We start from the raw sequence: 10,759 nt of genomic DNA on the forward strand, positions 1-10,759 counted from the left end.
CGAGCACAGCTCTCATGGGCCTCTGGAAGCTATATCCTCGCTTGGCCTACTGCTCTGGTCCAGGACCTGAGGTCATAGACAGGGATTGGCACAGCGGGACACATTGCCCCAATCAGATGTGGGGAAACTGGGAGGAGTGCAGGACCCTCACCCTGGGTAAATGAGGGCCATCAACTCTGGGCAAAGACATTCACCTTGGGGGCTGCACTAATATAGTGATTTATTGCTTCTTTAGCCATGTGGGTTACCAAAGTTCAAAGGGAGGGAGAAGAAACTGATGAAAATAGCGGCTCTACCGAGACTGTCTTCTTTCTCTGGCTTGCCCCTTGACTTCTTCAGAGCTCATGGTGAACTCTACCTAATTGCCTGCTGGCCCCCTGGGCCACAAGAGGCTCACTAGGTGTGCTAGGTATGCGGCTGTGGAGGCTCCAGGGAGTCGCCACCTGTCTCCTTGTTTGGTGGCTGCTCTTCAACAAGACCCTTGGTCTCAGATGGCCTTAGCACTTGCATTTGCAATGGTTCCTGCTCAGATTTTGTCTCTGGCTGTGCCTCGGGCCGTGGTTCTTCCCGGGGCTCCAGTTTGGTGGCAGACTTCTTGTCAGAGCCAGGCTCAGTGGGCTCAGTGGCCCGGGAACTCTCCCCCTCCTTGTTGATGACTGCAGAGGACAGGCTCCGTGCCTTGGGCTGCACCCAGCAGTGACTGAGGATCTCGTCGATATGCAGCCGCCGGTTGACGTCCGGCTGGAGCATGCGGTAGATGAGGTCCTTGCACTCGCCTGTCAGGTGCTTGGAGCGGGGGAAATTGACACGGTGCTCCTTCTGGATGCGCAGCATCTTCTTGATGTTGGAGTCATCATAGGGCATGGAGCCACAGACCATGATGTAGAGGATCACGCCCAGGCTCCAGATGTCATACACCTTGGGCTGGTAGGGGATGCCCTGCAGCACCTCAGGGGCCGCGTATGCTGCTGACCCACAGAAGGTCTTGCTCAATGTCAGTCTGCCACTGTCATCTCTCAGGCAGCGTTTGGAGAAGCCAAAATCGGACAACTTGATGTTGAAGTCCTTGTCAAGGAGAAGGTTCTCGCACTTGAGGTCTCGGTGGACGACATCCAGATCGTGGCAGTACTTGATGGCCGAGGAGAGCTGGTGGAACTTCTTGCGAGCATCGTCTTCATGTAGGGCTCCCCGGGTTTTGATAAACTCGAGGAGGTCTCCCTGGACCCCGAGCTCCATGACGATGTAGACCTTGCCATCTGATGTCTCAAAGATCTCATAGGTCTTGACGATGGAGCGATGGTTTAGCATGGCCAGAATCTCAATTTCCCGGGGAAGGAATTTCTCCAAGAAGTCCGTGGGGGCTTTCTTGCGGTCTATGATCTTGACTGCCACGTTGAACTTCAGGCGCTCAGAGTAAGCGGATTTGACTTTTGCGTACGAGCCCTCTCCCAAATTTATCCCCATGATGTAGCCTCGTCGCTTAAGGACAGCAGCATCATCCATGGTGCCGGGAGAGCCCAGTGCCTCTGAGGCTGCCCTCTACATCCCTGCGGGACATGGGCCAGCGACGTCCTCATTTACACTGTGAACAGAGAGTCCTCTGGGCTGGCCAGGCCTGCTGTCCCTGCCTCCCAGAGGCCAAGACTCCATGTGGAACATTCAGCATTGTCTCCCAGGTGACTTCAGTGGGTGAAGTCATAAAGGAGGAGTACCCTGGGAATGGGCTTTGGCCTGAGCCACTTGGACTTGGAACGCTTGCAGTCTGGCCGGTGGGCTGGAGCCAACCGAAGGCCAGAAGAAAGTGGCCTCACACTTGGCTGACCTGAGGTAGGAGGGGCTGTGGGGAACAGCTCAGTCTGCCATACTTCCAAGCCTAGAACCAGACAGAGTGTGGAGTGGTGGTGATTACTGCAACCCAGGAAACCAAGATGGGTGGTCATGTTAGCCTGGGCCCCAGCAGGAAAGAGAAGTTTCTCAAATTAGGGCATCTGAGGAAGGTTTGCTAGTAAAAGGATGATAAAGGTGGGAATACAGTATAGGGACCCTCCAGGGTAATTATAGACCTCTGGAGAAAGGGGGAGCTGGTCACTGGAACCTGGGAAGTATAGTATAAAGAGGGTCACCTTGAGAAGGGCAGTCACCCCACAGGGAGCAAATTGGGGCAAAACATTCCTGACCTCTTTTCCCTTCCTTCAGCCTGGAGGCCCTTGATGGTGTCCACACAGGCAGCCTGAAGACCACAGAGCAGAGCCGAGAAGGGTAGAGGTAGGTGGATCAGGAGGAGCAAAGACTCCTGGGTTGGCCTTACAGTTGGAGCCAGAGCTCTTCCTTGTATGATGTAGCTAGACTGTCCACATGCCTTTTTTCATCATCTGAAACTTTGCTGTCCTGTTCCCACAGTGCCTTTGTGAGGAGGACAACTGGCAGAGATTTCTGGGGGGGCCTGTTCAGCCATAGTCCTGGCTGGGATCCCAGGGCAGGTCAGGGGTTGGGTGTCAGAAGGCTGAGTCTGGATCCCATTCTGAGTGCCAACAGCTGCTCACGGGAATGCTCCTTGAAGACAGTGCAAATGGCTAGGGAAGCAGTAACCATTGTTTTTGCTGGCAGAAGGGAGAGATGGTCAGAAACTTTGTTTAGCACATGTGTTAGGTTGTACCCTTGAGGGGACAGGAGCAGGCAAGTCTGCCTAGCCTTGTTTAACCTTGGCCATTTCCACCAGGAAGAGTGGCAGCTTTCCTTCAGATGACCCCAGGTGTCACAAGCTAGAATCCTGGGACACTCAGGGGTACCATGCCTTAAAAAGGCTTGAGAGCCTCTGGGGGAGTGGGTTGGCAGGGATAGGAGCAGGGCAAGCCCCCACCAATGTTGGCCCCATTTCTCCTTTTCTCTGCTCCTATATTTACCTCTCCCCCCAGCCCCAGCACCCCTGTGCCAGGCTTTGTAGCTGGTGGTCCTTCCTCGTTCCTGCTGAGGAGACCCCAGCTGCTGTCCTCCCTAAGCTATTGTCTTGTTCCCAAAAGATGTGAGGCCAGCCCTTGGGGCGCAGTCCCAGGAGCTTTTCCTCCACACAGAAGTGGCTTGCTGTGGCAGTGTTCTTACCCCCATCTCCCCCATCACATGTGCAGCCCCCTTCTTCCAGAGGCCTGCTGTGCTCCATTAGCTCAAGGATCTGGGCTTCCAATCTGCTCTCTTTGTGTAACGGCCCTTTACGTTACATCCTCATCGGTAGGAAACATCTTCAGTTGTGTGTGCCAGTGAAGCCACCGCACCTGTCTATACCTCACAGTACTGACCCTTCTGCCTCACCCCAAAACTAACTCAAAGACAATTCGAGTGCTTCCTTCCAGTTTTCCTCGCTTTAAGAAGACCATTTTAGGGCGCATTCCTAGGCGGTTGACAGGATTTGGGCCCACAGGTGTGCAAGGTGTGAAGATGCTTAATGTCCCAGGGTTGTTCTACAGCCACCACCCAACTGGACCCCCTCCTGTGTGCCCTGGCCCTTTCTTCATATTTGGCCCCCTGAGCCATCCGCAGCCTGTTGGTTTCCAACCCCTCCGACCCACTCCCCTGCCCCTTTCTGTGTCAGTCACCTTGTTCCCCCGCCCTCCCACCTTCCGCACCACCTGGGCCCAGCGCCCAGCGGCCTGGCCCTCGGCAGGCCCTCTCTCCAAGAGCTGGGCCTCGAGCCCCGTCTCCCCGCTCAGCCAAAGGCACGCACTCGACTCCTCCCGGCCCCTCCCTCCAGCAGGCCCGCCTCCGCCCCCGCCCTCTACTGGCCCCACTCTGGGCCTCGCCGGGGTCAGGCTCCAGCTCCCAGGCTCCGCCTCCGCTCCGCCACCGCTTCGCCGCGGTCCTCGCGCGTTGGGGCGCGCAGGCCCCGCCTCCCGGCTCTGAGCTCTCAGGCCCCAGCCGGCGTCGCGAGCGGGAGGCGGGGCGCGGAGCAGAGCAAGACGGCCGCCATCTTGCGCGGAGCGAGAGCCGGAGTCGGACCCCGGGCTGCTGCTGGGAGCGCGCGCGAGCCCGCGGCCCTGCCGTAGCCCTCTCCTGCAGCCTCTCCGCTCTCGGCCCCGACCCGGCCCCTTGGCCCTCAGCCCGGCTTGGTCCGGCCTCCCCGCGGGGTCACGAGGCCGCCCCGGGGACGATGAACGGAGGATAAATGGTGCCCAAGGCAGACAGCGGTGCCTTCCTGCTGCTCTTCCTGCTCGTGCTCACCGTCACCGAGCCGCTGCGGCCAGGTGCGCGCCCCGGGGAGGCGCGCGCGTGGCTGCCGGTGCGGGCGCCCTAGCCGGCGGTGATCGCGGGGTGAGTCCTGTCTCCCGGGGCCCCCAAGCAGGACCCCTGCGCGGGCAGGGTTTTCCCTAGCCGCGGGCAAACAAGTTTGTGTAGCTGCGGCCAGGTGCGCGGCGAGCTGCACTTACTGGAGCTTCGGCGGGGGCTTGCGGGGGGCGCTTTTCGTGGGACTGGGGCGCGTTTGCCGCGGAAGGGGAGCGTGAGTGTGCGCGCGTGGAGGGGTGCGCCTCAAAATGATCGGGATGGCGCGGGGGTGCGTAAGGCAGTTTCAGAAGCTGCGTCCCCTTTCTAGAATCCGAAGCGACCGTCCGTTTCGCGGGAGGGAGCCGCTGTTCCGACCAGGAGGAAGGGGGTGAGGAAAGGATTTGGGGTGCGCACTGCCTCTCCGAGGAGGAGACATTTACCCAGAAGCAGCTCCCTCTCGTTCCGCTACCAAGCCAGGCTTCCGGTCAGCGAAGGGTTTTCTCAGTCTCCTAGTGAACTTGAACAGAGGCGAAAACGAAATGTATTTATTTTTCCGGAAAATTACCCCAAATCGGGCTTTGTATTTTCTAGATGTGGACAGAGACTATGACTGAAGGCTGCTAATTGCGTTTTTCTTTTATTTTGAGAAGACTTGGGGCTCCCTGCCTCAGGGTAACCTCTCTCTTTGCCTGGTTTTTCCCGTGATTTTGTTTGTTCCCCCCTGAGCCTCAGCACCTGCTAGATGCTAACTTGCCAAAGGGGAGACAGGGTGGAGAGGGGGGACTTAGTCCTTCTGTTGAGTACCCTGGGATAAAGCTGCTGCACACTCCACTGGTGCCCAGCGGCCCCCAGGATGGACAAACTTGGGATTCCACGGTACTTTTCTAACGTGAAATGCCTTCATTCTCCTGTCACTGGAGCATCATAACGTCTTTTGTTGGAGCACTGTGTTGTCCCAAGTTGAGAAACCATGGCTGGGATCAGGAGATGGGGGGCTTTTCTTTTTAGCCCCCTGAATGCCTAGCCGACCAAGCTAGAAGTGAGACGACTGGTGGGGAGTGAAGGATTCGGTGTCGGGGAAGCTGGCTTCCCTCCCACTCTGTCTGCAGCAGCCCCTACAGATGGCTGCACGTTCTGGAGTGCAGCAAGGGGGGCTGCCTCCCCCCAGTCCCAAACATTAGCTTGGCCCTCAGACATCCCTTGGAAAACGTGCCCCAATGGGCCATTAGAGCCCGGGAGAGCAGAGGAGCAGCTGTGTTGGTCTGTGAGCAGGTGTGTTGGTCTACAACGGAGCTTGGCCAGCAGTGGGACTGGTGGGCAGAGCCTGGCAGCTCCATGTTCCCCAGGAGACGCCCCCTAGCCCTCACCTGTGGCTGCATCCCCCTGTCCTCACATCAGAACCATTTCCATAGCTCCTCTGGAAGAATGCCACTGTGTAGAGGCTGTGAGAGCCCTGTGGGGTGCTGTCCTCTGGCCTGAAGTGAAAATGAAGAGAAACCTGAATTAGGCAGAAGACTAGACTCCGGCTCTTCCCCTTTCTGTCTGCCTAACCACGCGGAAGTAGACTGTGTCCCCTGGTTGGTCCACAGCTATTGCCTGAGCGTCCTGCCAGGCCACTGCAGACTGAGCACTGGGGAGTGAGTCCAGCTGGATCGTGAAGAGTCAGCATGAAGGACAGCAGAGCTCAGGGGGCCACGCGATAGTGTCTGGGGAAGAGCTGTTTCTTTTTGTGGATGCTCCCAGCTTGCATGCCCCTTTGGCTCAGACCCAATTCAGCCTTGATAAGATCAGCTCTCCTGACTCTCCTTCTGGACTGTGCTGAGGTCAAGGCCAAGGACTTTGGGGCAGCTTAGTGTCTAGACCTTTTTCTTCTATAAGATGATCACACCCACCGCCACGGCTGGGCTGGGCTAGAGACAGGCCCCGTTCCCGTGGGGAGTGCGTGTGTGAACGTGGCCTTTAACTACCTTCTCCCCACGTCTCATGGTCTGGTTTCCACACTGCTTCTTCTAATCTCTCCTCACCGTGGCGTTAATAATCACCATGTTGACATTTCATCTACAAAATTATCAGAAATATGCAGCTTTTGGAGAATGTGGCAAGGGAAGGAACTCTGCCTCCCAGTATAGAGGTGAGAAATGGATGGGAGAATAGGCTGGATTTATTGATAAGCTATACAATGCAGTGCCTCTTGGTAAGTGTGATGGTCTCTCCCCACTTCTTCACTCCTCTTTCTGCTGCTGGAGATCCTTGGGGATGTGCACCCCTTTTGGAGGCTTGGCATGACCAAGCCAGGAGGATTCTGAGGCAGAATCCTAAGGTGTCTTGGGTCCCTCCCATGGCACGAAGCCGCCACCTCAGTACCTGTAGGCATAGTGGGCAGAGAGCTGACTTGCCCAGATTCATTCACATCATTCAGAGGGGGCTGGATAACCCTCAAGGATCTACCACTGAGTAGCAGAAATATAAGAACAAAATAGAATTCTCTATAAAAGAGGTGGCCAGAGGATGCCCACAAGAGTCATGATTGGCCATTCAAAGAGTAGGTTGGACTCCCAATGAATAGTCAAGAGGGAACGTAGCCCCAGAATGGTGTTGTCTGGCTGGGTGCCTAGAAGAATCTCCACCCACTGTGTTGAAAGGTGAAGTCCATGTGATATTGTAGCTGACATCACAAATTTGAAATCACAAAACTTGAATTTGGTCTAACAATAGAGGTCTTTGGTCAGATTAATAGGCCCTCCCCTGAATCACATTCTGCATCTGTATAATGGGATGGAAATGCTCTTGCTGCCATTAGTTTATGGGAAAACCACTCATTCATTTGTTCATCTGTTCACTCATTCAGCACATGTGATAGTGTGTGGTATATAACGACTTATTTATTTGAATTTCATCAGTGAGTTTAATGGATTTCTTCACCCCACTCATTTGCACTGAATGTAGTTTTGACCTTATTTTTAGTTTTTATACCATTGTAGCCATGTTTTTTATTGGAAAATTTTCTCTTAAGTTTTGAAGTTCAAAGGTAGGAATCCTACCTTATTTCTTTCCCAGAATTTGCCCCACCCAGGGGCCCAGCGGGTTAGTATTCAGTGGGTCCTTTGCTCGCTTTCAGATGCTCTAAGACTCAGTGATGTGGGTTTCTGGGATGAGGACACCATGGCATTGGAGAGTGACCAGTGCACACAGTTTTCCTGGGGGCCAAGTAGCAGGGAGCCCTGACTCAAGTCACGAGCACCCAGACACAAGTCACAATGCAGCTAGCACTGGGAGCCACTCTGCCCGGGGCACTGGAAAGACTTCATGGAAGAGGCGGCTTTCAGCTGGCCGCCCAGTATTTCATTCCTGTACCACAAGATGGGGCACAGGCATCCCTACAGGTGGTGGGAAAGCATGTGTGGGGGTATGAAGCAGCTGACGCTGGCCTGGGAACACTCCAGTTGGGACTTAGCATTCTAGAAGCAATAGTGAAAGGAAGGTGTAGGGAAATGTACTAACAAGGGCTGCTGAATGCTAGGCTGAGGCACTTGAAGTTGGCTACTGAGTTTTGGAGAGCCATTGCAGGCGGCGGCATCATTCATTCTTTATGGCAGTAGGTCCCTCTGGAAATAGGTTCCAGAGGACAGAAGACAGGTGCTGAACCTGATGGGAGAAAGGTAGGGCTTGGAGGGGCAGGACAAGACAGGGAAGGGGGAATTCAGAACTGCACCCCTTGCTGCCACATAGTCAAGGTCCAGGCTGAGAACCACCAGCTGCCAGTCACCGAGATTGGAGCGCCACACTGCTGGCACCTAGAGCGCCCATTCTAGTCTGAGAGCCACCTGCTGGGCCCTGTTCCCTTGTTTTCTGGGTCCTTACCCCACTGAGAATGCAAAGCTTTGAATTCCAAGAGGGTCACAGCTCTGGCTGTGATGACTGAGTGGCAGAGATGCTTCAGGGGTGTTTGCAGTCTTTCCCCCCTTATTTGCCGTGACCTGCCCTCTCTGAACTGGGGGTGGTGGGGAGGCAGGGCCACATGCCTGAATCCCAGTCGCCACTGACCAGGCCTGGGCCACTTTGAACTCTACTTCAGCCCGCAGGCCCCAGGGACACCCTCTACTGTCCCCTCACCTGCTGCTCCATTCTCACACATGCTCAGTGTCTTGCCCCCAGCCTCGCTGAGAGGTAAGTGCCATCTGTCCAGCCCTGCCCCCCTTCAGGATCATCAACTGCTGCCCAGGGAGCCTGCGTCATCCCCCCTACTTCCCCACAGCATTGTCCAAAATGGGAGTGCCATGTGGGCAGCAAACTTTGGTAAAAATGACCCTTACTTCCCAAGGAGGTGGTGGCCCCAGGAGACCAGACCTTACCATGGCAGTGAGGGGGTCTGGCCCATAGAAGCAGCACCATATGGGCACTCCAGCCTGGCATGGTTTCAGGTAGTTGCTGACAGGGGCACAACAAGCTCCTTTCAAGGATAAACTTGCCTTCTAGGAAACCAGTGGCAGGACGAGAAGAGAGGTCCAGGAAGTTCTGTGGGCCCAGGGAAGGCTCTGGAGCAGCAGGCCTGGGTCTGGATGCTGACCTGGTTTTCTGAACCAGCTGAGCCTCAGACACTTTGACCCTCAGTGGGATGGGTGGAGTAAATGAGATAGTGCAGGTAAAGCACATAACCCAGCCCGGCCCATTAATGCAGCAAGTACTTACTGAATGGGGCCATTGAACAAACAAAGCAATTGCAAGTAGCCAGTACCATTTAGCTTCAAACTAGAAAGGGAGGCATGGGTCCCCAGAGAGTGGGGGCTCGAGGAGGTGAGGGACCCCTTGAGACGTCCCCATTTGGCAAAGCTGCTGCAGGCCTCTCTGCTAGCATTTGCTTCTTTGCCTCTTTTGCATCTATGGCCAGTGCTTGTCCAGTCTGCAGGTAACAGAGGCTTAAGTGTCCAATTCGTTCTCACAGCAATGCCGATTTATTCCCTGTAACAAGTGAGGAGCTGGACACTGCCCTGTGTGGTGATTTGCCCAAGGTGGACTTTCTATATGGAAGGGCCTCCTGACTGAGGGTGCCAGCAGGCACAGCTGAAGGAACCCCATGTCCTGTGCAAACAAACAAGCAATGGCTAGATGTCCCCCAGGTAGTGGCCAGTTCTGCCCAGCCATCCTCATGGTCTGACCGTGAGGCCAGCCCACCTCTCGGTGGTTCAGCGAGCATTTACTGTCACTGTCCTGTGGGCTGCGTCTGGGATCTGGGGGATGCCTAGAAGTCACTTACAAGCTGTGCCCTGGGGGAGCTGCCAGCCTCAAGAGGTGAACATGGTGGAAAAGTTGGGGGACACTTGACAAAATACATGCATAATTTCCTGACTCCCTACTCCCTGCACCCCACCAAGTCCCATGTATAAAGTGCGGGGGTTCACGCACATCTTGCCTTCAAAATTCTCAACTGTCAACCCAGTGCTCACCTTTCCGTTCTGTCTCATCAGAACCTTTCTTTCCATAGGACTCGTGCTATTGATTTTTGTAGGAGAGGATTTTTCACTGATAGAATCCCACTTGTAAAAACAGAAGCCCTTTGTGGGAGGACCTGCGACCCCTCCCCTCCACAGAGTTGCCATACAGAAAGGGTAACATCTAAGCTTCAGGAGCAGGTGTCAGTTTCCATGTGTCTGAAAAACCTCCAATTGGCTAAACTGCAGCCTTTGTGCTTATGCAATGGTCTGCTTCCAAGTTTTGGGCTCAGTTCCCATGACTGGTTAAGTAGAACTTGGGATTTCACTGCCCTAAGACTACCATGCATCGATTTGTACTCTTCTTCAAAAAAATGTATTTAAAAGCATTCAGAAACAAAGATGGCTGAGCACATGGCCACCGAGGCCTCAGGCTGGGGGCTGCAGCTAAGGAAAATTAATAGGGCATGATCTCTAACCCTGAGTCAGCCACAGCCCTGTGGGGGTGATTGACAAGTAGACGAGCAATTCAAATCATCCTTGCACCATGAGGCTGGGATGAGGGTCAACCCGGGCTGTGGGAAGTCAGAGGAATTTGTATCAGCGTGTGGGGATGGTAGTCAGGGAAAGCTTCTTAGAGGAAGCTGAGCCTGGGAGGATTCGCAGGGATTCACCAGACAAAGAGGAAGGAAAAGACATGCAAGGCGACTGGGCATCATCACCAGGGCAGATAGATGTGGTGTGCGTGTGTGCCGGGGACCAGAGGGAAGGGCCTGGCAAGCGGTGAGGTTGGACCGGCTGGATCTTGAAGGGGCTTAGCATGCCGGGCTAAGGAGCTTGGAGTTTATCCCAAAAGCCACGGGGCGCTATTGAAAGGAGTTTGAAGCCAGAGAGCGCCGTGGTCAGATTTGCGTGTCACGCGAATCTGGCAGCCTCGTGGAGGATGCATTGGAGGGGCCAAGCTGGAGGCAAGGAGATCAGTCAGGATTTCTTGGGATTTTCTCTGTGGTTTTTCAAATCTGACGAGGCTGGCCAGGGTGGGCCTGGCACGCACCAGCTTAGAGAGAGAATAAAAG

General features: G+C 55.0%; 2 protein-coding genes across 2 annotated transcripts in view; one reads left to right on the forward strand and one right to left on the reverse strand.

The window, feature by feature from the left end:
• Positions 1 to 405: 405 nt before the first annotated feature.
• On the reverse strand, positions 406 to 1,641 carry TSSK1B (testis-specific serine kinase 1B). The gene has a single exon (XM_004685112.1). It carries the CDS (start codon positions 1,501 to 1,503, stop codon positions 406 to 408), a length of 1,098 nt encoding a protein of 365 aa, XP_004685169.1. The 5' UTR covers positions 1,504 to 1,641.
• A 2,610-nt stretch (positions 1,642 to 4,251) lies between these two features.
• Positions 4,252 to 10,759, forward strand: part of WSCD1 (WSC domain containing 1) — a 39,959-nt gene continuing 33,451 nt past the window's right edge. Inside the window, exon 1 of the mRNA XM_004684745.2 lies at positions 4,252 to 4,302. The gene's annotated coding sequence lies outside the window, so the exon portion shown is untranslated. The remainder of the gene's footprint in view (positions 4,303 to 10,759) is intronic.

The sequence above is a fragment of the Condylura cristata genome, unplaced genomic scaffold (assembly GCF_000260355.1).
Source record: "Condylura cristata isolate star-nosed mole 26May11 unplaced genomic scaffold, ConCri1.0 scaffold00017, whole genome shotgun sequence".
Lineage (NCBI taxonomy): Eukaryota > Metazoa > Chordata > Mammalia > Eulipotyphla > Talpidae > Condylura > Condylura cristata.

What these genes read in the sequence shown, in the direction of transcription:
- TSSK1B (XM_004685112.1), bottom strand. Translation starts at nt 1,503, where the DNA reads ATGGATGATGCTGCTGTCCTTAAGCGACGAGGCTACATCATGGGGATA.